The sequence below is a fragment of the Girardinichthys multiradiatus genome, chromosome 6 (assembly GCF_021462225.1).
Source record: "Girardinichthys multiradiatus isolate DD_20200921_A chromosome 6, DD_fGirMul_XY1, whole genome shotgun sequence".
Taxonomy (NCBI): domain Eukaryota; kingdom Metazoa; phylum Chordata; class Actinopteri; order Cyprinodontiformes; family Goodeidae; genus Girardinichthys; species Girardinichthys multiradiatus.
In genome coordinates, this window is record NC_061799.1 from 26,982,326 (window position 1) to 27,007,125 (window position 24,800).

The 24,800-nt window shown below is 40.3% G+C and overlaps 1 protein-coding gene across 8 annotated transcripts in view; it reads right to left on the bottom strand.

Annotated features, from left to right (window-relative positions):
* The window catches only part of LOC124869796 (voltage-dependent R-type calcium channel subunit alpha-1E-like), a 101,854-nt gene that overhangs the window by 57,739 nt on the left and 19,315 nt on the right, over positions 1-24,800 (bottom strand). For all 8 annotated transcript variants that reach the window (XM_047367927.1, XM_047367929.1, XM_047367932.1 and 5 more), the window contains 2 exons: positions 21,983-22,088; positions 19,673-19,812 (listed from right to left, as the gene is read on the bottom strand). In XM_047367927.1, the coding sequence (XP_047223883.1) occupies positions 19,673-19,812; positions 21,983-22,088 (246 nt within the window). The remainder of the gene's footprint in view (positions 1-19,672; positions 19,813-21,982; positions 22,089-24,800) is intronic.

Genomic DNA, 24,800 nt, shown 5'->3' on the forward strand with positions numbered 1-24,800 from the left:
AAGATAACAGTATTTTCAAAATGCAGACAAAAGGCTCATTAAGTATAAAGGAAAAGTGAGAAAAACACACTTTTACATAAATGTTCACAAATGTTTTGCACTGCTGAGAAAACAAAACAAAAGACTGAAGGTGATAAAAGACTTTATTTTCTGTGTAATTTATTGTGTAGACATGGGACAGATATTGAGGTCTGAAATATGTTTTAAAATGTTTCCTAAATACAACACATCCTTTGCTTAGTAGAAGAGTAATTCTGCTGTTTGCAAAACACGGACGCCCATAACTTGGAAAACAATCGAGTCATTGCTCTTACTAAGAGTGTTTCAAAATACAGTTGGCTAAGAGCAACATGTCTGATATGCAGCTGACTGATCTACCTGAGTAGATAGCCTGACTAATCACCTGTCATTTTGTTAGGGTTATTGTTTGTTTGTGGTCCCCTATAAAGACCAGAAAAATGGTACATTACTCTGCACATCAAGCATTTTTGTATGTATACAGTATGTTTGAAACTCTATAAAATATATTATATAAAATGTTCTAGAAAACATGATAACTAGGGATTCTCCAGATTGTATTCAGAGCAGTCCCAATCAAGGCATTCTTACTGTAAATGATTAGTGTTACAGTCGCTTACTAAATTCTGTTGCCCATCCATGTTGTTGATATACTATGTGGGATTTTATGTCAAGCACATAAAATCACAGACAGGGAATCTGCCTGAATTTGCAGCAATCATTGATACTGAGTATGCATATGGCAACAGTGGAAAGGGGAACTCCTTATTTACAAGACCAGACCTCCAGAAGAACCTGGCATAGTGTGAGCACCTATCTGCCAGTACTGACTGGGGTTTAAAAAGACAGAGCAGACACACTAAAAACACAGAAGCACAGGTCCAGGAATACTTTCTATGTAGAGAAAAAGTAAAGAGTTAATGGCAGCAGCAGCACTTACATGGGCTTCATCTAGGAGAGAAACATGGCTAAATTGATAAGCTCTGAGCCAGTAGTGGAATCTATGGGATGAAACTGAATGGCAGAAATACATAGCTCCAACGGTTACTGTATTTTGTTTAGGAGAGAGACAAGGCTAAACATGGAAGGTATAAACTGGAAGCTGTGTGCTTTTCAGAGATGAAACAGAAAGTAGCCACATTTTTTCTTCTATAAACTATTCTTATATACAGGCCAAAATTCGTTCGTTCGTTCGTTCGTTCGTCGTCTTCCGCTTATCCAGGACCGGGTCGCGGGGGCAGCAGACTCAGCAGAGACGCCCAGACGTCCCTCTCTCCAGACACCTCCTCCAGTTCCTCCAGGGGGAGCCCAAGGCGTTCCAAGGCCAGCCGAGAGACATAGTCCCTCCAGCGTGTCCTGGGCCGTCCCCTGGGCCTCCTCCCGGTGGGACGTGCCTGGAACACCTCCCGAGGAAGGCGTCCAGGAGGCATCCGGTATAGATGCCCGAGCCACCTCAACTGGCTCCTCTCGATGTGGAGGAGCAGCGGCTCTACTCCGAGCCCCTCCCGGATGGCCGAGCTCCTCACCCTATCTCTAAGGGAGTGCCCGGCCACCCTACGGAGGAAGCTCATTTCAGCCGCTTGTATCCGTGATCTCGTTCTTTCGGTCATGACCCAAAGTTCATGGCCATAGGTGAGGGTAGGAACGTAGACCGACCAGTAAATTGAGAGCTTTGCTTTTCGGCTCAGCTCTCTCTTCACCACAATGGACCGGCACAGCGCCCCCATTACTGTGGCAGCTGCACCGATCCGTCTGTCGATCTCCCGCTCCATTCTTCCCTCACTCGTGAACAAGACCCCGAGATACTTAAACTCCTCCACTTGAGGCAGGAACTCCCCTCCAACCTGAAGAGGACAAGCCACCCTTTTCCGGTCGAGTACCATGGCCTCGGACTTGGAGGAGCTGATCCTCATCCCAGCCGCTTCACACTCGGCTGCGAACCGCCACAGCGCATGCTGTAGGTCTTGGCTAGAGGGGGCCAGCAGGACCACGTCATCCGCAAAAAGAAGAGACGAAATCCACTGGTCCCCAAACCAGACCCCCTCCGGCCCTTGGCTGCGTCTAGAAATCCTGTCCATAAAAGTTATGAACAGGACCGGCGACAAAGGGCAGCCCTGCCGGAGTCCAACATGCACTGGGAACAGGTCCGACTTAGTGCCGGCAATGCGGACCAAACTCCTGCTCCGCTCGTACAGGGACCGGATGGCCCCTAATAAAGGGCCCCCGATTCCATACTCCTGGAGCACCCCCCACAGGGCATCACGAGGGACACAGTCGAATGCCTTCTCCAGGTCCACAAAACACATGTGAACCGGTTGGGCAAACTCCCATGAACCCTCGAGCACCCTGTAGAGGGTATAGAGCTGGTCCAGTGTTCCACGGCTGGGACGAAAACCACACTGTTCCTCCTGAAGCCGAGGTTCGACTATCGGTCGGACTCTCCTCTCCAATACCCTGGCGTAGGCCTTACCAGGGAGGCTGAGGAGTGTGATCCCCCTGTAGTTGGAACACACCCTCCGGTCCCCCTTCTTATAAAGGGGGACCACCACCCCAGTCTGCCAGTCCAGAGGCACTGTCCCCGACCGCCACGCAATGTTGAAGAGGCGTGTCAACCATGACAGCCCTACAACATCCAGAGACTTGAGGTACTCAGGGCGGATCTCATCCACCCCCGAAGCCTTGCCACCGCGGAGCTTTTTAACCACCTCGGTGACTTCAGCCTGGGTGATGAAAGAGTCCAACCCCGAGTCCCCAGCCTCTGTTTCCACCACGGAATGCGTGATGGCAGGATTGAGGAGATCCTCGAAGTACTCCTTCCACCGCCCGATAATGTCCTCAGTCGAGGTCAGCAGTCTCCCGCCCCCACTATAAACAGTGTTGGCAGAGCACTGCTTCCCCCTCCTGAGGCGTCGGACGGTTTGCCAGAATCGCTTCGAGGCCAACCGGTAGTCCTTCTCCATGGCCTCACCGAACTCTTCCCAGGCCCGAGTTTTTGCCTCTGCCACAGCCCGGGCCGCAGCACGCTTGGCCTCACGGTACCCGTCAGCCGCCTCAGGAGTCCCACAAGCCAACCACTGCCGATAGGACTCCTTCTTCAGCTTAACAGCATCCCTTACTGCCGGTGTCCACCATTGGGTTCTGGGATTGCCGCCACGACAGGCACCGCAGACCTTACGGCCGCAGCTATGGGCAGCAGCATCGACAATAGATGCAGAGAACATGGTCCACTCTGAGTCTATGTCTCCAACATCCCCCGGGATCTGGTCGAAGCTCTCCCGGAGGTGGGAGTTGAATACATCCCTGGCCGAGGGCTCCGCCAGGCGTTCCCAGCAGACCCTCACTATGCGCTTGGGCCTGCCGAGTCTGTCCGGCTTTCTCCTCCAGCGGATCCAACTCACCACCAGGTGATGATCAGTGGACAGCTCAGCCCCTCTCTTCACCCGAGTGTCCAAAACATGCGGCCGAAGGTCTGATGATACGACAACAAAGTCGATCATCGACCTCCTGCCTAGGGTGTCCTGGTGCCAAGTGCACTGATGGACACCCTTATGTTTGAACATGGTGTTCGTTATGGACAATCCGTGACTAGCGCAGAAGTCCAATAACAAAACACCACTCGGATTCAGATCGGGGAGGCCATTCCTCCCGATCACGCCTCTCCAGGTGTCACTGTCGTTCCCCACGTGGGCGTTGAAGTCCCCCAGCAGAATAATGGAGTCCCCGGGAGGGGCACTATCCAGCACCCCCGACAGGGACGCCAAGAAGGCAGGGTACTCTGCACTACCACTCGGCCCGTAGGCTGAAATGATAGTCAGAGACCTCTCCCCAACCCGAAGGCGCAGGGATACAACCCTCTCATCCACTGGGGTAAACCCCAATACGAGACGGCTGAGCTGGGGGGCAACAAGCAAACCCACACCAGCCCGCCGCCTCTCCCCGTGGGCCACTCCAGAGTAGAAGAGAGTCCAACCCCTCTCAAGGAGATGGGTTCCAGAGCCCACGCTGTGCGTGGAGGCGAGCCCGACTATTTCTAGTCGATATCTCTCGACCTCCCGCACAAGCTCAGACTCCTTCCCCCCCAGCGAGGTGACATTCCACATCCCTAGAGCCAGCCTAAGCATCCGGGGATCGGGCCGTTGAGGTCTCCACCTTTGTCCGCCACCCAATCCTCTTTGCACCGGTCCCTCACGGTTCCCCCTGCAGGTGGTGGGCCCACTGGAGGATGGCCTCGCGTCTCTCGTTCGGGCTTGGCCCGGCCGGGTCCCGCGAGGAGCAACCCGGCCACCAGGCGCTCTCCGACGAGTCCCGACCCCAGGCCTGGCTCCAGGGTGGGACCCCGGCTCCGCCGTACCGGGCGACGTCACGTGCCTCGATATTGTGTTCTTCATGAGGGGTTCTTGAACCATTCTTTGTCTGACCCATCACCTAGAACCTGTTTGCCATGGGAGACCCTACCAGGGGCATTTAGGCCCCAGACAACATAGCCTCTAGGATCATTTGAGCACTCAAACCCCTCCACCACGTTAAGGTGACGGTTCAAGGAGGGGCAGGCCAAAATATGCTATGTATATAAAAGAATAGTACTGTGCAGACTGATAGGTTGCCTTTCTAAATGTGCACTTTTTATTTTATTTTTGTAAACAGTCTTTAGAGGATTCTTTTTATTTAATAGGAAATGTATTCAGTTCAAGCTTGTTCACTATGATTAAAGAGAAGATTTACATTTTTGTTTTGTTTCCCTTTAACTGGAAACATATTAAACCATACCTTCAAAGCTGGGATGTATATAGCACCATGATTTATACTCTACTTTCTGCCAAGTCAAACATCACAAGACTCAGCACACCGATACTAGCAACATGGAATGCTTACGTCATAGAAATCAACATTATAGACTTTCAATGGTAAAAAAAAAACAACAGTTTGAGCATTCTCCTTTCCAATTTTGTGTCGATGTCTTTGAAGGATTTCCCATATTGTTTTAAGCATCAAAGCAGAATAAGTCACAGAAAATGGATTGAAATAGCATTTAAAGATCAGAACCTCTGTCATCTTCAAACATATTTAATTATACATCAGTCAGACTACTGTGAGGGATGTAGTCATACATGGTTTCTATAGTTTCCTTTTGTGCATGCGTTAGAAGTATTGCTATAAACGTCAGTAAGTTGTAGCTGTGCATACAAGTCCAAGAAATAAAAGCACAGAAGAGAGTGCAAAAATGCTATGTTTGATTTTTTTTAAACTGAAAAAACAATCTCTTCATGAGAGTTTCGGTTGCCTTTCTGTCATTTTGTGGCATAACTGCACAGTCAAACACTTGCAATGTCTGTGTGCAATTTATTAGGTCTTAGTGAGTAGAAATGTAACAAGTGAGAGTGTGTCAGACAAAGAGATGACACAGCGAGAGACACTGTGACTGAGAGGGAGCACGGCAGTGGGAGTCTGTGGAAACGGCCTTCAAACCTCACACACAAAACAAAGGCAGGGAGGCAGCTGCAGCAGCTTCTTCAAGGCAGCACTTCGAAAGCAAACAATTCAAGGAAGGCAAAATTAAAACAAACATGCTGTTTGTGGAATCTGATGAATCATCCTTGCACACACACAGAGGTCATTTTATTCAATTTAGATACAGCTTTCATGCAGAAACAGTTTTTACTAAAACAATATGCAATATCAAAGATCAGCATGTTTTTTAGCATACAATAAGACCACTGTAAACATAGACCAGTCTGCATGCAGACTCTCTTGTATTATAAAATAAAGCAATAAAAACTTAAAACATGGTGTAATCATAGTCAAAAAGTCAGATGTAGTCCTACACTGAATTACCAACCCCAAAGACTGTCTGTCTGTCTGTCCTCTGTCTGTGTGTCTGTCTGTCTATCTTAGCAAAGCGAATCAATGCATTTATTCCTTGAAGATAGAATCAGCACTGGAAACAGCATTTGCAAATGATTCAGAAAGGTTGAAGATTTTTTCTGTTACTACTACAAGATTTAATGAGGTTTAGTGTGATAGACATACAGGAAGTGGGGTCAAATAGTGAACTAGAAGGATAATCATACTTTTTCAAAAGAAAATCTGAAACCTTAGTGTGCATTTGTATTTAGCCCTCTGAGAGAATACGTCTTTAAAAAACAACCCTTCACTGCGAGTGAAAGCTGCAAGTCTTATGAAGTATGTTTCCACTACTCTAAAAGGAGTATTTGGGCTGTAGTTCATGTTCAGGACTTATTTACATTCATCTCACTTAATTCTTTTGGTGTAGTGATGACAACTTACTTTTATGGGTTCAAATCGTTTAGAAGTCGCACGTTTTCATCTGAAAGTAACTTTTTACTTTCAATCCAAGTAACCCAGTTAAGTTTAATGCAGCATTAATATCCTACGTGTGACGTCATGACTAAACTTCGCCCCAGGCCAAGACAGACCCCACAGTACAGACACGACCGCATCTGTATGTAGCGACAAACATTGCATTTAGTGTCAGTATTTAGACGTTATGATCAGGTGCATATTAGTAAAATCTGACCCTTATTGGATGCGGGGGGTTAAGTGTGTGACTCATGTACGGAGGCGCATGGTGGCGCAGTTGGTAGCACTGTTGCCTTGCAGCAAAAGGTACTGTGTTCTCTCCGGGTGCTCCGGCTTCCTCCCACAGTCCAAAAACAGGATTGTTAGGTTCATTAGTCTCTCTAAATTGCCTTTAGGTGTGCATGGTTGTTTGTCCTATGCGTGTCTGTGTTGCCCTGCGATAGACTGGCAACCTGTCCAGGGTGTCTGCCGCCTCTCGCCTGTATACTGCTGGAAATAGGCACCAGCTCCCCCGTGACCCAGTATGGAATAAGCAGGTATAGAAAATGGATGGATGGAAGTTTCAAAAGAAATGTCTAGTATGCTTAATGGATAATCATTTGTGCAAAACCCATCATAAATTGAAGTGATGTTTTCACAATAACATTTCAAATGTTTCTTCTATGCAATGCAATAATTTTTTTTTAGCCAACGTGAATTTCTGATTACCATGAAAGTATTTAACGCCTATTAGAAAAACTAAAATAACATGCTAGAACACACGTTTAAGATAATTTACATTCAAGCTGTATTTTACTATGAGTGATGATGTACTTTTGGATTATTCTGTTTTCTTATTTTGGAACAACTTGAGTTTCCATAAAATTAAGTCAAATGGGGTTGAGTTCTTTATTTGAAAGAAACTAAATTATTTATGCAAGCCTAACTTAATTCTTTAAGTTGAACAAACTTTTTAAATTAACGTGGATAAACTTTTTTCAATTACTTGTTACCAATTGAAGCAATTTATTTAAGTTGGATCATCTCTTCTCTTCTTAGTGTGCTATACACTGAAATGTTCGCCTATTCTTTGCAAAGTAGCTCATCCTCAGTCTGATTGGATGGAGAGCATATGTGAACTTTTTTTTTCAAGGCTGGCCACAGATTCTCAATTCGATTTAGGTCTGGACTTTGACTGAGCCTTTCTATCCCATGAATTTGCTTTGATCTAAACCATTAAATTATAGTTCTGGCTTTATGTTTAGGAGCATAATGCTGGAGGTTAAACACTCTTTAGCCTCCAGCAGAATGTGAAACAGCTTATCTGACCTAAGCTACTGTGCCTAGTAGCTTATAACGGGTTTTCTTCCAGAATTGCACTGATTTACAGGGAGTTTTCCACCACGCATAAAATTTTGGATGCAGAATTCTACAAGTTTAATTTGATGTCATCTAAGTTTATTCATCCAGGTGGACTCTAATTAATATTGTGTAATGTCTAAAGAGAGCTAGTTTACTGAATTTTGGGTGAACCAGAGTGAATGGAGCTGGATACAAATTAATGCCACACATTTAAAAGTTTTATTAGTAAACAATTGTTACAGACCATATATTCCTTCCACTTAAAAAGATGCACTATTTCTGCTGGTGTCACAAACAATCCTAATAAAAACACACAATGTAAAGTCACAAAAAAGAAAAAAAGAAACTTGAATCATACAAGATCCCATACAGTCACCTAAAATGTTACCTAATACTAATAAAACTAACCCTACCGCAGAATCCTATGAAAATATTCCTTGGCTTCCAAAAAGTTGCCATTTATCTTTTGTGAAGCACTGTTATTTTGACCACCCTCAATTAAATAGCTGAATATTTGTTTAAGAATTAATTGGTTTGAAAGCAACAAAAATGATTTAGTCTGAAGGTAAATACTAATACTAAGAAAGTTATCTGTAAGGTCATGAAACTGGTAGTAAACAGATTACACCAAGGTCAAACTGGGAAATTTAAATAACAGACCAAGTCTATCATCACACACAGAGGTTCATCTCTTCCTCGCAGGCTCTCAACAAGAAGCGCTTTTGCAGAGAAATTGCACCAAACTGACAGTGGAGAGACTGAATTCATTACATGCACAGAATGAGCCTTCTCCCACACACCTCCACCTACACGAACAACGCCACCAAAAACGACAGTAATCAGCAGCAACATCATGTTGTTACTCACTTTTTCACCACAGTATTGCAGACACTAATACACAGATGAATTAGCCCTAGCATAATGCACATCTAAGGTAATGGTTTTGAAATTAGCCTGGAAAAACCACAAGCAATGCATTAACAGCAACATTAATATGCTCTTGTTGAATAGTGATCATGTAAAAATAGGCACTTATTCATTATTAGTCATAGAAATAATTACTGAGTTTATGTATAGAAAGTGTCACAGGATCACAGGATACTAATTTGCCTCTTGGTTCATGAACAATTGATTGGAACTCATTGAAATAGATTAAAATATATTGTCTATATTGTATATATTTAGACAATGTTAGACCATTCAAAAGCTTGTAATGAACTGACTCAATATGAGAACAGCATGTAAATGAATAATTCTGTTCAAGCAAGGGATATTTGTTGTTTTCTGCTGGCCTGCAGATTGTTTTTCACTCGTAAATAATGCAAATATGTCAAAATACATGCTGTCAATGCAAGAACAGTCATCTTTCTTAAAAAAAACAGAAGGCTCATCTATCACTGCCAAACTGCTGCAAACTAAACAACAGAGTTTCCACATTATAATTCATGCAACATGTCCTGCCTTCTGTGACTTGTTGATGATTTAAAATATTTTTCCCTTTAAATATTGTTTCTAAGAGTTATCCTAGGATTTGAAACACAAATGGGGGGTTGGGCGGGACCCCATTCACATCAGTCCAGTGGGGTCAGATCATACATTACAAACAGTTTGAGGATCATTTTGCTCTGACCACCTCTCAGAAATGGTCTGGGACATGTTAATCTGCATTAGTTTTGTGGTCTGAAAGCAGTCCTTTCCAAGAAGCACTTTGGGACCACCGACTGACCTGATGTGCCTCCCCTTAAACAGCAGCATTACACACAATTTTTGCAAAACTGTCCTTCGCATCCATTGAGCGTAGTTTCATTTTGGAAAGACAGCAAATTTGACCATTGAACTCTTAACACTTATGCTATTATCATGATCATTTTGGTAACTGTCCTTAATGTGAACATGGCATTAAATACTGTAAATTAGGAAGGTTTAATGTGAAAGAAGGCTCTTTGAGTGCAAACAGGCAGGCAAAGGCAGCATGGTAAGAGAAAAACCATTAAATTAAACAAACAATATCCCAAACATTGAACCAGGGTCATAATCATGGCATTTTTATTTGATAGGCATTTGGTTAGACTTAACGCCTGTTAAATGTTCTTCATGTCCTGCATGTTAATAAATTTCAACTCCACTCATACTGTTAGGCAGCATGCAGTTCAGCAGTTTTTCATGGGCAATCCCTGCCTATTTCAGTTTACCAAGCCAATTGCGGCATTGTTGAGCCGAGTTTTATCTCTGTCTGTTAAATATAAGAATATTAAAGCAAAAAACTAGATTTAGGAAGAAGGAGTAAAACTTTCTCTACGTTTCGTAACCACATGATTAACTGGGACCACTGTTTTAGGTGATGTGTTCTCAGAACTTTAAAGCAGTTTTCCTAACATAGTTAGACCTGTGTGTTAGCAGCATATTAAGGCTATCCTACAATAACTCTGTTTGGGACTAAAGATCACTGTCAAGAAAAATGGAAGAATACAATGACCTTCACAATGTTTTCAAGCATATACAGTCAAAAATTCACTAAATTAGGAAATGCTTCACAATGAGGCACATTTGTGAGATGAAAAGTACCTTCTGAAAATAACAACCTTTAAGCAGGTATTAAACATGCTTTTTATTAAGCCCACATATCTGTATCAAAATGTTTCTCATTGGTCTGATAATATTCTAATCTAAAATGTTGTGTTTTTATTAGCTCTAAGCAGGAAATCTTCACAATTAAAGGCTTATACCATTAATCTATACAATGTGTTGAGATACTGAAAGAAATGAAATTTTCAGTATACTAATTTATTGAATATGATTGTATATGGCATGATTTTTTTATATATTTAATGTGGTGTAGTGTACTCAGTATTGTCTAATGTTAAATGATCGGGAATCTGTCAGGGACAAAAAAATCTGGATCGAGACATCCTCAGCTTATGATAGAAACTAGCAACCAGATCAACAAAACGCATGCACCAGATGAAGCAAGTCGGTGCTAAAAAAGTAATAAAAAAAGATTACTTGGAGAAAGTCTAAATACAAAACTGCACTGCTGTATTGTCAGCTTGAAACTGATGTGGCTGCATGTGTGTAAATGCTCTCAACATGGGAACTGTGAATTTAAATTTTCCAATTAGTTAATTTACCCATGCATGTGGTTGTCTCACTCCTGTGTGTCGCTCTTTGTACCAGATGGCCAATGAATCACTCCGTACTCCCACCCAGTTTTATTATTCATCCTGTCTAAAGAGCAAGAATTTTTACAGAGTATCACACCCTACAACCTGATATCCTTCATACAGCATAACAGACATAAAGCTCAATATTATTAGGTCTGATAAGGGAATTACCAGAATTAATCTACCAACAGGAAGGCAACGAGTTCACTGGCAACAATTACTACCTACAACCTCCAAAAAACAGAGCGACATACACACACAAACACACACAAGTCATTAGGGGGCAATTTCATTGCTAATCAAAGCATCAAATCCACCTGTGCCAGTCTGTTAGCTGCAGGGTATAACAGACCATTTTAACAATGCTACTGATATAAATTAGATTTTGCTACACACTCTTCACTCAGATTATGGTTTTAATTGAGCTCCTTGTCCCAGCAGATTTGCTTCTAGCAATTTATTAATATGAAATGGAATGAATGCCGCAAGCACTGGCCCAGTGGCCTCAATTTTATTCCCAGCTGGCCTCTACGACACATGTGTGTTTTCTTTTAAGTCTGACTTACTTGTACTGGGCGACTGGAGTAAGGGTGTGTGTGTGTGTGATAGATAGGTGGCAGAAAATCAGGTCGTCTGTTGCCAAGTCCAGCCACAACTGGAACGATAACAACGAAGAAGATCTGCAAGCAGTAGAAAGCACACTGACGAGTTTGTGGATTTTATGTGTCATGATTTGAGTTAGAAGCAAGGATCCTAACTTCAGATTTTGGGTCAATAAAAACATTCTTATGATTAATTTAGCTTGACCACAAAAATGTTAAGATATTTTAAAGATTTTTCCTCTTCTCAATAGAGTCGGATTCAGTTTGAAAGGGTAAATGACATGGCAATAAGAGTGCGTTCAGACCAAACGCGATTTGAGCCTGAAGTTAAATGCTTGTGCACTTTGAAGTCAGACGCTCCAGACGTGCGTCAAAAAAGCTCTAGTCTAGTCTGAGCAAGGTGTGGACAGACGCGCGTTGGGAGGAGCTACCCTTGTTATTTTCCTTTGCCGGTCTCTTGTGTACAATGGCAGATGCAATCGAGAGAGTGGCTTGGCTTCATTTGCTGAATAATGAGAAGACGGGCACAAACCACAACAATAATGCCCCTTTTTCACTGGCTCGTTTTAGGCGCTGAGGTTCCGCTCCACTTGAGTGGGGGATGGCAGGAGAAGCAGAGCTGTTTGGACTGGTGAAGCTCCAGAGTTTGCCTGAAGACGTTCCAATTTTATGAGGAAGTTTATGCGGAAGTTTTTGTCTCAGCCATGGCAATAATAAGTACAGGACTTTAAAGCGCATAACTGCGGACTTTTGACCGCGGTAAAGTTAGTTTTAGAATGGATATTTGTGCTCCGCAGATACAGCGGGACTTCCTCCAGTTTGATCCAAGGCAGAAAGTCTGATTACGGGCAGCTGCTCTCTGCCTGCTCCCTCCTCCTGCCACCGCTGATTTGCATTTAAGGACCGTCGAAAAATGTCAGGACCAAACACGCTGTTTCATGGACATAGTTGTATTGTTTTGTGTGTTTTGAGGGAAATGTTTGTCAGCTGATTTTAAGCGTGATGAGCTGGTTTAGGATGTTATTAAATACAATGCTCCGCCTGCGTGTAATTCAGAAAGCTGATGTGTCCTTTTGCTTTTTCAGCCTACAGGCATGGTTTATGATTAGTAAATAGTAAAATGGAACTTCCGTCCCATGATAAAATATGTCACTATGTTACAAAGCTGAGCTTCTCTGACTGGTTGACGTGCCGCATTGACATGCGCAAAACGTGCATCAGATGCTTAAAATCTGAAAATGCACAGCGTTCAACGTGCGAAACGCATCACAACGCACCGCGCCAGACGCGTGCAATGCACCGCAGGATCTCTCGAAGCCCGAGACGCATGTTCACTAAAGATTTTGCATGAAAACCAGATGCCGGTGACGTTTCAGTCATCGCGTTCGGTCTGAACGCACCATAACAGATATGGGTCAAGATAAGATAGAAGCAAAGCCTCTATTCTTGCAGTTATATTTTATTTGAACAAAGAGGAGGTTTGGCAGAAACTTTGACTCAAACAAAGGTGGGAGTTGACTGCAGTACTGCTTTACAAGTGAACAATTGAGCCTCAATGTGTGGCTGCTCACACTGAGCCTGGTTATGCTGGAGGATGTTTCCTGTTAAAAGAGAGTTTCTCCACTGTTGCTACATGCATGCTCAGTATAAGAGATTGCTGCAAAGTCAATAGAAGCGACTGCCCACTGTCGCTACATGCTCATCCAGGAGGAGTAAATGCTGCAAGTCACTGACTCAATGCAATCTGCTGGGTTTCCTTAGATTGAAAAACTTCTTATCCAATTTGAATAAAAAGCTAACTCCGACTGCACTGTTCAATTGTTAGGATTAATTGTAATGTTTGTACCAGACTTGAAATCTGTATGATTGGATTGAATTGACTTTGTAAGATGCCTTGAGATAACATGTGTTGTGAACTGGCGCTATATAAATAAAATTGAATTGAACTGAATTGAAATGAATAATTAGAAACAAATCTTATTCAGATTACCATAAAAGTGGCAAGTGGGATTGAAACTATTTGTTAGTGTTATAGTGCCCATTAAAAGTATCTATACCACTTAAACTATTTCACATTTTGTCACATTACAGCCACAAACCATAATGTATTTTATTGGGATTGTATGTAAAATATCTACATTAAGGAGAGTATTATGGGGAAAGCTTTGCACATCTAGAAATTGAAATGTTTCAGTCTCTAGGCTTTTCAAAATAGCTCAAGCTCCATTAGATTGGATGGAGACACAATTGTCAAACCATTCATTTGTAAAACTGGCTCTAAGTTTGGGCTTGTTGTTCTGCTAAAAATGTAAATCCCCACTGTAATTTCACCCTTTAATAGTGTTTCTTTCAGGATTTCCCAGTATTTACCTCCATCCATCCTTTCATCTAATCTCACCAGTTTACCTGTCCCTGCTGGAGAAAGCATTCCCATAGCATTATAATGCCACCACCACAGTGGCGTACTGTACTCTTCCGATACACGTTGCATTTCGAAGGTCATTTGATTAGAACACCTTTTTTCACGTTTTCTACATCTCATACATGGTTTATGGAAAACTGCAAGTGTAATTTCTGAAGGGTTTTCTTCTTGCCACTCTTCCATAAAGGCTAAATTTGTGGAATGTAGGTCTAATAGTTGTCCTGTCAACAGATTCTCCCACCTGAGCACTGGATCTCTGCAGCTCCTCTAGAGCTACCATGGTCTTCTTCTCTGTTGCTTCTCTGATTAATGGTCTCCCAGCCTCTAAGTTTAGTTGAACAGTCATTTCTCTTTCCATTTTTGGATTATAGGGTTCAACAGTCCTCTGTGAGATGTTCGAAACTTACAGTGTGTTATGTTATAACCCAACCTCCATCAAACCTCTCTGTAACTTTGTACTTGACAGGTCTAGTGTGGTCTTGGACCTCATGAGGCTATTTCGTCACTAATTAATTCTAACAAACCATTAAGACGTTCATAGAACCACCATATTCATACTGAAATTAAATCAAAAACAAGTAAGATTTGTTTATTATTGATAGCACCTTAGAAGGTGGTTTGTTGTACTTTTGGTTATTCAGGGGAGGTAGGCCGGTGTAAGGAATAATGGAGGCTGAATATGAATGCATGCCACACTTTCAGATTCACATCCCAACCATTTTCTACTTTGTGATGGTTTAGCACATAAAACTACAATAAAATGCAATAAAGTGTGTGGTTGTAAAGAGACAAAATGTGAAAAAGTTCAAGTGGTTAATACATTTTGCAAGCCACTGTCAGTGGTACTCCATAAATATTATGTGAATTGCATTTGTTTTGGATTGAATATATTATTTTTATTTGACTTTTCTCTGCTTTATATACATTTAAGTGATCTGTCTCAACACATGTTGTTTCATAACGTGCATAATGTTTCAGGCAGATTCCCTAACCCTTATTTTGGTGGATTAAAGGAGATCAACAAAATGTTGGTCTATAGACCAACTGTTTACTATCAAGCCTTTATTTCTGTTAATTATAATAACTTTCCACTTCAGCAAATAAAAACACAACATTTAAGATTAAAATATTATATGAAACCAATACAAAACTTTTTAATACAGAATGTGCGCTGATTGAAAAATATGTTTAATAGCTATTTAAAGGTTGTTGTTTTTAAAATGTACTTTTAAGCTGGAAAAACAAGCTACATTGGAATTTTTATTCTAATCAACTGAATATGACTTTGTATGCTTATGCAAATGAAATCATTTGATGTATAGCATTCTTAAAGTGGTTTGCAATTTTCTAAATCTGATAAATAAGCTTCTTCATGTGAACCTATGAAAATTACTAGCTATGTCTTATTAATCAATTTAAAGTCTGCCCTTATGATTGAAAGTTAGGGGGAAAAAATACACTAGTCCATCTCCAGCTGTGCCGGGCAAATGTGATTTAAAATGTGATTAAACCAATAAAGACAAATGTTTAACACATTTAAAAAGACTGGGAATATCCAGATATTTGACAAACAATGTAATTCCTGCGAAGTCTCTGGGCCTCAACCAGTAGAGTAAGGAACAGCTTCATCCACCAGCCTGTTAGGAAACTCAGTTCCTGCTCTGACTCCCACCCTTCTGCTCTTTACATGCACAATCCCTCATGTAAGTTCCTGTTGTCTTCAGGGACCTCCAGAGTCCTTTCTCTGTCACAAACTGCATTTCACAGATCCCTTTGTGCCCCCCGGCCACATGCACACACCACTTTGGACACAGAAACGTACAAGCTTAGAGCTGTACCAGCCACTTTATTTAAACTACCTCTCTTTACTATACTATGTCGTCAGTTGTATTTTATTAATTGTTTTTTTACTTTTTGGTTTTTTAATTGTATTGTATGTTGCACCAAGGATCTATGAGGATTGTAACTTGAATGTAGCTGTATGTCCTGCAAAATTAACAATTAACCTAACTTTGACTGACTCTTTGACCAACAGGCCTTCATTTTAAAACAGTTACCCGCTACAAACTTTCACAGATGCATAAAATGAGCTCTATTCTTTTCAAACCTCCTGAAGACCTCAGTCATGTAAATTCTGTGCAAATCGGTCACCCACCCAGCTGTTCAGCATTCACCGGTCAACAAACGTGCTGCTGATGTCCTTTTTATGTAAGAGACAGAGAGTGAAAGGGAGAACGAAGGAGAGAGAAATAAGAAACACAGAGAAAAAGAAAGACGTGGGTGTCAGATTGAAATGAGATGTCAAGATGCCAACAGCAATCCTCCCTGCATGTTTGAATACTGCACCTTAAACATCACAGCCTGATTAATTCACTACAGCCAGTCCTACAAGGAACAAATTAACACTCTCATCATGTTTGTCTTCCCATTATCCATTTTTCTACCTCTTCAATTCCATGCCCCTTCTTCCTCATCCATCTACTCTTTCTATGCTTTTGCGAGCATTCTCCGGCAATGCTTTCACATTCAATTCACAGAGGTCCTGGGGGCGAATCAGAGCGAGTTTTAGACACAGCCGCCAATCCACTTATCCACCCACCTACCTCTGACTCCAGAGCCTTACAGCACCATGCAAACACACTTTTTTCTGCACCTATGTGCCATGTTTTCTTATACACGTATGTAGCGTGTATGACGAACAAATACATCTACAAGAATGTATAACAGTTAGGTCAACAATTCACAAGCAGATATGGTGTGTCCGCATTAGAGGTCGTTCAGCTGCAGCATGAGCACACATATGTAAAATATTGATAAACGTCGACACTGGCAGCAGCACACGCATGAATGCTCCGACACAATTTGACAATCAGTATCTGAAATTAATCCTTTGCTTCACCTGCCACAGCCTGGTAAACTAAAAAATTAATTCTGTCAAAATTAATTGAAGAATCAGTTGCTGAGTATTATTTAAAAACATTTCCAAAAGTTTGTAATTGACTTTGAAGTTTGACATACTTCTGGATATATCAACCCATATACTAACATATGTAATTGATCCCATTTTCATTGAATTTGTGTTTTCACATTTTGTCACATTAAAATGTGTTTTTGCTGGGATTTCATGTGATAGACACAAAGTAGCACATAGTTGTGAATCTATCTGTTTTTTATACCTGCTTAACGTCTTGGCAGGTTGCAGAGATTGGCGCAAGTATAATTTTTCTTCCACTTCACAATTATGAACTACTTTATGTTGGTTTATCACTTCAGATCTGAGTAAAATAGATATTGAAATGTGTAGACAAATGTGAACCGGTTCATGGGGTATGAATACCTTTGACTGGGTCTTTGCTCGGAGCCATTGTTGCTCTGAATGTGGATGCTTTATAATCATCACCAGATCTTTTATTCTTTAATAGCTTAGTCCTTTTTTTTAAGGTAAGTTAAACTAAAATGTTCATGTAATTCATTTTTAAAGATTTGCCATCCCTTGATATGAGAACATAAAAGTCACATCAAATGGATGGAAAAAAGGCTGTGTCAAAGACATGATTCTAGCCTTTTCATGAGTATTTAACAATCAAAGAATACAACAGTAATCCTTTTAACTTAGAATTTAAGCATGGCTGTTATGCAGTATTGGTAATGTTTGGCAAAGGTTACGTTTAGCTAAGTGGTCGGTGTGACTTGGAAGAAAAGGGAGCCACTTATAATATTCAGCAACACTTGCTATTCCTTCCCACTTGTTAACTCATTTACTAACCAAGTGAAGGGGTACACCACACATGCTCAGGTGGCTCTAAGTAGCTAAATCTGTAACCAACGAGTATCATCCATATGCAAGTTGTAGGAGTAAGCCTTTTTTACATTACCCTTTCTAGATAACTAAACTCCAAACTATAACTTTATATTTTTAAGGCAGTTAATCCTGCAAATATATTTGCTACAGATTACAAAAATAAGTGTTATCCTCAGTAAACTACTTAGTCAAACTACAGAGTTACAGAAGTCTGAAGATGGGTTGATTTATGGGTTGATTTTAGTCATCATTCCACTTCTGAATCCTTAGTATGGCTTTGTTTTTGGAACATTCAATAATAAATCTTATTTTTGACTCATGCCAACTAGGGTTTTAATTCCCAGTAAAATGTCTTTTGAAAACTTGGTGATACTTGCATGGATGTCACTAGGGCATTTTAACCAACCAAAAACCACATATCACATAACTTTGTTTGTGGAACTACAGTAAATTATGTACCAGAGATAATATAACTGGCTCTTGCAAAAATCTTGTTAAACTATAATGTGATATTAGGTCCTCATAAAGATGTCAGTTTTAATCATTTCTACATTTCCTATAGATCTCCTAAATATTAAACTTCACAAAAAGCCAACAAGTCTAAGCAAAGACTTGCAAAGTAAGATGCACATTGTAAATTGTCATTGGTGCATGTTTTTTCAATTCTATTCATAAAACCCATGTTTGTTTCAATATGGACTAACTGCTGCACTTGCTGACTTGCTAAGGAGGTAATGCTATCATCTGAAACAGCGCGCTGAAGCAGAGGCACATCTAAAACATGAAGGACAGTGGGCCCTGAGGACTCTGGTAACAGGAAACGTGAAACAAACAGAACAATATGGCAAGGAAGGGAAGACAAGGAGCATAAGTACTGAGAGGAGTGAAAAGTCCAACAATGAACAGGTGAGTCTAATTAACTAAATGTGCTGCAGCTGAGGAAGGCAACTGGAGAAAAACACAGAAATGAAGTAAATGTAACAACAGAGCACAGGAGAAGGTACCGATTAACCCAGACACGGGTATTTACAGGGATAGATTAAACTATAAGGAGACACAAAGAGCTACACAACAAAACACAAACCTAAACTCCAAATCCCACAGAAAATCACAAGCAAAACATTACAATATTGCCTATTCACTATTGACATTACACTGCTTTACTAATATCCTCTCCTAGGTGTAATGTTGTCCTCTGTGACTTAGAGATGAAGCGGTCTGCTTGAGGCACACAACATTTTAGGTTTCTTAAAGCTTTTAATGAATGTAAATCCAAGGTGCCTGTCTTAAAAAAAAACGTTTATGGCACTCAAAACAAAAAATGTGACATAAGTAAAGTAATGATTGCTCGTTTGGATTATGGATCCATTATCAGTAAAACAAAATATCCTCATCATAGTTTTTAACTTTATTGTAACAGGTGTCCTCAAAGCAGACACAGTAATGAGCAATTTTTCATTTATCAGAAAAAGAGGATAAATAATTAATCCTGGCTTAAACATAAACCTGCAGGATCATAACATGATCCTGACTTGTCTCTAACTGCATAATATACTAAAAATTTATAGTCATCACATTATCAGTGTGCGTATATTAATATTGCAGATGACTGCAATGCAGTATTTATGTGTTGCTATATTTATGCATTCACTTTTTGCACGCAAAGGTTATATCCAGCTTGTTTTATGGAGTAATTCTGCAGTCGGTGCCCACACCTTACAGAAATTATACAGTAGTGCCAAAGACACAAAATGTCACAGAGAGTGTTGGGAGCTCAGATGAGAAAGTGGGGATTATTTGATATTTCATTTATTGTTACAATATTGACCAATATTACTGCAGTGGAATGTCAACAACTGCCTTCCTTGCGAACATTTAATTTACTTTCTCTCAGAGTATGTAGAGAACCCTACTCATAAAACATCCATTATCATCATTTTGCCATTTATGTAGACAGAAAACAATATTTTTCAATATAATTTAGCTTAAAATGGCGGATGTAACTCACCCACTGAGAACAACTATGAAGTCCATGACGTTCCAGCCATTCCTCAGGTAGGACCCTTTATGGAAAACAAAACCAAGCGCGACCAGCTTGATCCCCGCCTCAAAGCAGAATATCCCAATAAAATATGGTTCTGTCTTCTCCTGTGGGAGTAAAGTTAGTACAAAGGTCAAAAGCGTCTTTAGACAAAACTCAATACATCAAAGAAACTGTCTTTATTTAGACTTGACTAAAAAAAAAAGACCAGCTACACAACTGTAACCTGCAGCAAATAGCCCATGACAGAAAATCATGACATGTCCCTGGAGACCTGAGAGAAAAAGCTCTGTTTTAGCCTTTCAGTCTTAGTGTAAAGTTAACATAACCGTCTGCCAAAGGGCAGCTACACAGAGAGTTTATTGTCAGGATGGTGTCTGTCCTTCATAATGCCTGCTGCCCTCAACCTGCAGTGTTGTAAACTTCCTGTAAGCCAGGCAGCGGTGCTCCCAGTATTTTTTCAGTACCCCTGATATTCTGCTCAGGGCCTTCCTTTCGTGGACAGTACAGTCCCACTGCCCACTGTGTGGTAGTTTCTCGTGAACACAGACTCCACCACAGAGAGAAATGGAATCCAAGGGTAAGGCTGATTGGTCGTAAAGGAGGTTGGGAGTGGAGTCTGTGGGTCAGACCCCAGTACCCCCTTTGTACATAAAACAGATTTATGTCTAATGTAATTTTTTATCTATGGAAAAAAATGTCATTTCATTTCACAAAATAAGCTTTACTTATTAAAGAAAAAATGATCAACAAAAATGTGTTTCCTCTAATAGCTAGCGTTACCCCCCCTTTACCTGAAATAACTTCAGTGAGACTCTTCTTGTAGCCATCTCCCAGTTTCGGACATAAGTCTGAGAAAACTTTGACCCACACTTCACTTATAGCTGTGACGTTTCAGAAATGCACAGCTAGATTCATGTAACCTCACAGTATCTGGAAGATCAACATCTAGCCTAGGCCTCCAGGACTTTCATTTCTTAGTTTTCAGCCAGTCCTTGGTATGTTTTTGGGTCATTGTCATGTTGCAGGGTCCAGTTCTATTTTATTTTATATTGGGTCTCACATATCCACATGGTCAACAGAAGACTTTGTGGTGGATTCTATAATGGTGAGTTGGTTTAGTTCCTGCTGCAGTGAACCATTCGCAACACTTCCACCACTATGATTGGTATGAGGACCTTTTCTGGGATGCCATAATTAGTTGAAGTCATATATGTCCTCTGTTCTGGTGTCCCGAGGAAGTTAAACTTCAAGCTGTGTTTTCCTATCAGTTTTAGCAAGAGTCTGCTGTGGGTCATGATTACATTTTAGGGTTTTTGGAGACATTTTTTAGCATCTTGCTATCTGCTTTTCAGACAGACTTGTTTGGAATCCAGACTTGGGCATGTTGTGGACTATTTTCAACACAGTTGAATAGCTGGTTTAATTTCTTACAGACATTTTTAAATACCTTAACTGATTCATAAGTTGCTACAGTTTTCCTTTTGAAGGCCACAGACAACTTTTTCAATCTTATCATGTCCTTCACACTCACTTCAACATCCAGGAGAACACTAAACTAAATCACTGCAGTTCAAACACAGAAAAATCATTCTACAAAAGGTCTCATAAAGATATTCTCATCAGGTCAAGTTGGAATAAATGTAGGAGTGTTCTAATTTATTCCTCCATATATCCAAATATTTCGGAAAAACACACAAGCTGTCCTATTCTTTCACATGACTGGCAATGATGAAACACATTTGCTCATCTGTGTTTAAAAGTGATAATTAGTCATAGAAAGAATAATTAATCAGAACAAAACCAACAGAAAAACTTTTATTTTTCTCCAGCCATCTCCTAGTTTAATATTACTAGGTTGGAGCAGGGCACTGCACATATCTTTGCAAGGCGCAAGCAACTTTCAGAGTCTCCCAGAAACTGAGTTCCAAGAAAGCAATGGATTATTTTGTGAGCAAATGAATAGGCAGTAAAAGAGCTCGTTTCTCAAGCTTTGTTTCGACATTTTTTTAATTCTTTATCTAATAAAATAACCAGTAAAGTATAGTTTACCAATTTTAATGGACTTTTTCTTCATTAAAACTACAAAAACTTCCTGCACCACAAAATAATTAAACAATTATTTTTTAATTAACTAAAACACAGCTTTTGAATGGCCATTGGACATTCTTCACAACACATCTTCATTAGATTATAGTACAAAGCAGCCTCACAGTTTGCAACTCCCTCATGAATCTACATCCCAGAAACCATTGTTAAACCAGATTTTGTCCTCACCAGTCTCTTTGCCATGGGGGTCTTATCTTCTCCAGGGAGGTGTTGCTCCAAGGCCAGGACAACACAGTTAGCTGTGATGGTAGCCAGGATCATGTACTCAAATGGCGTAAAGGTCAATAGGTTAAGGAAAGTTCTTTTATCCCAAGGACAAAAACAGAAAAACTGAACATGGAAAACAGAGAGAAAAGCAGTCAAGATAGCAATGCTCATTATATTAATTCAAAACATATTTTTAAGTGGAAAGTGATGGAAAATTGTGTGATGGATGATGTACTACCACGGTACATTTTTCCTGATATTGAAATCAATCTGTTAAAGAGACTGCAAGTATCCATGGCAACATGCTTTTAAAAGTGCTTTTCATGAAGAGTAAGAGGAGCAGGTTAGGGAGGGGACGAGTACGCCGTGAAGTCACCATGGCCCAATGGTGTAGCTGAACAAAGTACAGCAAACAACTCAGGTTCCTTTCTTTGCCAATAGCTGACAAGACTGCAGACTGAAGCCGTTATCGTTCAGTCCACTGTCTCAGCATCACACGTCTCTAAAGACTGTGTTTTCTGCCAAAGAGACTATGGGTAAATAAAACTCTTCAGTTAAAAGCATAGGGTTAAATGTCTGTACAAAGAGAAGATGGGCATTCATCGAATGTTTAAACCTGAAATCATCATTGCAGTCGTCCATCAATGTGTCTCCAAGGCAATGCTCAGAAATGTGCTAGGCGTTATGTTTCCTTGTTTCGACTTGCTGAAATAAAAATAAAAATTGCAGTTCAAAATGTTTTCAACTTTTAAGTAGTTTCGCAAGCCCATTTGGTAAACTTTAATGACAAATCTTTTGACAGACAATAAACCAGCTGTGATAATAGCACTTCCAGGTAAGTTCAAAGACTAATTTTGAGGAAACTTTTAAAAATGTTAGATAATGCACAATCATTAAAAGGTGAGTATTCAATGGCCTCAGGAGTATGACACATATATACATGTGTAAAGTGGCATAAACTATTTAAGCCCCAACATTTGTGACATTCAGTTCACCAGAGCTCCCAGGAGGGATGTGCTGCTCATTATTAATTTTCTTGCTACGAGCAAAACGGGGTCACTGACTCAAGGAGGAGAGCTTAGATAGGGCCCTCCGAGACACATAACAATTCACATTGACAATGTTACAATCAGAGCGTAGTTGGAAATAGATAATAATGGAAATACTTCTTATTCAATTAATCCATTTTTAATCTCACCCACTCTTTTGATTACCATCACCTGTTTTTATATATGTTTAGTATATTTTTGCCCCTTTTTCACAAATCACGCTCCCATTTTTCTAAATTAACATATACAGTCTGTCAAAACTATTCATACTCCTGAAACTTTTCTTATGTTTTAATTTTCTTTTCTTTGATAGACCAACACAAAGCATAACTGTGAAGTCCAAGGAAAATTAAGTTTTTCAAATTTTGTACAAACAATAATCTGAAAACCACCATTCACTGCAAGTATGGTTTAAAGCCATTTGGTGTATGTCTCTAGCAGCTTTGCACATCTAGAAACAAAAATTTCTACCCATTCATCTTTGCAAAATGGTTCAAGCTCAGTCCGATTGGACAGTCTCTAAGAACATCAGTTTTTAAGTCTTGCGGCAAATTAGCAACTGGATATGGCTTTTGACTTGGCCGTACTACCACTTCCAAAATATGCTTTGAACAAAACCTTTCCATTGTAGTTCTTGCTGTATGTTTAGAGCCACTATCCTGCTGGAAGGTAAACCACCAAGGTCAACATTTTTTTGCAGCTTCTAAAAGGTTTTCTTCCATGTGTGCCCTGTATTAAGCTCTATCTATCTAGGCATCATCCCTGGGGTCTTCCTGTCCCTGCTAAAGGAAAGCCTTCAACAGCATAAAAATGCTACCCCTATTTTGTATGATTATGAGTGCATGTTTAGAGTAATGTGGAGTTTTGTCTTCACAATATGTACCATTTGGCATGTATGTCAAAAAGTCCAGTTCAGTTGGACTCTCTGACCAGAGAGCCTTCTTCCATATTTGTGTGGTGTCCCCTACATGGCTTGTAGCAAAGTTTAAATGGTACTTTTTATGGCTTTCTTTTAACAATGACTTTCTTCCCGCCACACTTTAATGAAGTCCAGACTGGTAGAGTGCACAACTACCAGTTGTCCTGTCAACAAATTCTCCCACCCAAGCTGTGGATCTCTGCAGCTCCTGCATTTACCATGTGCCTCTTTGCTTCTTCTCTAATTAATCTACTTTTTGGCTGACTGGTAACCGTTGGCGGACGCCCATTTCTTGGTAGGTTTGCAGTTGTATTATAATACAATAATTATATTGTATTATAATACAACTATAATACAATACATTATATTATATATAATATATAATAACACAGTGGCATTATAATACAACTGTATTATTGTATTATAATACAATAATAATTTATCGGTAAGATGTTAAAAGTTTCAGATATTTTGTTAACTGTGGTTTAAACTTCTGTGTTGTTACATGACAAAAATATTAAGAAGTATGAATATTTATTATGGATAACTATGAATACTTTTGCAAGGTTTTGCAGTCACAGTCATAAAGCTTCTTTCTCAAATTACATCCACTGACTTCCTAATCTGGTCTGAGATGCACTTTACAATTTTCCTCCTTACTGCAGCACACAATTATTTTTACTTCTTTATCTAAAGATTATAAGGAGAAATAATTGCATTCACTAAGCAAATCAAATCCCCACCATACAAACCTGACACAAGAGGTGTAAATACTCTGTCAACACTGACCAAAGTCAGACATCTCACTTTG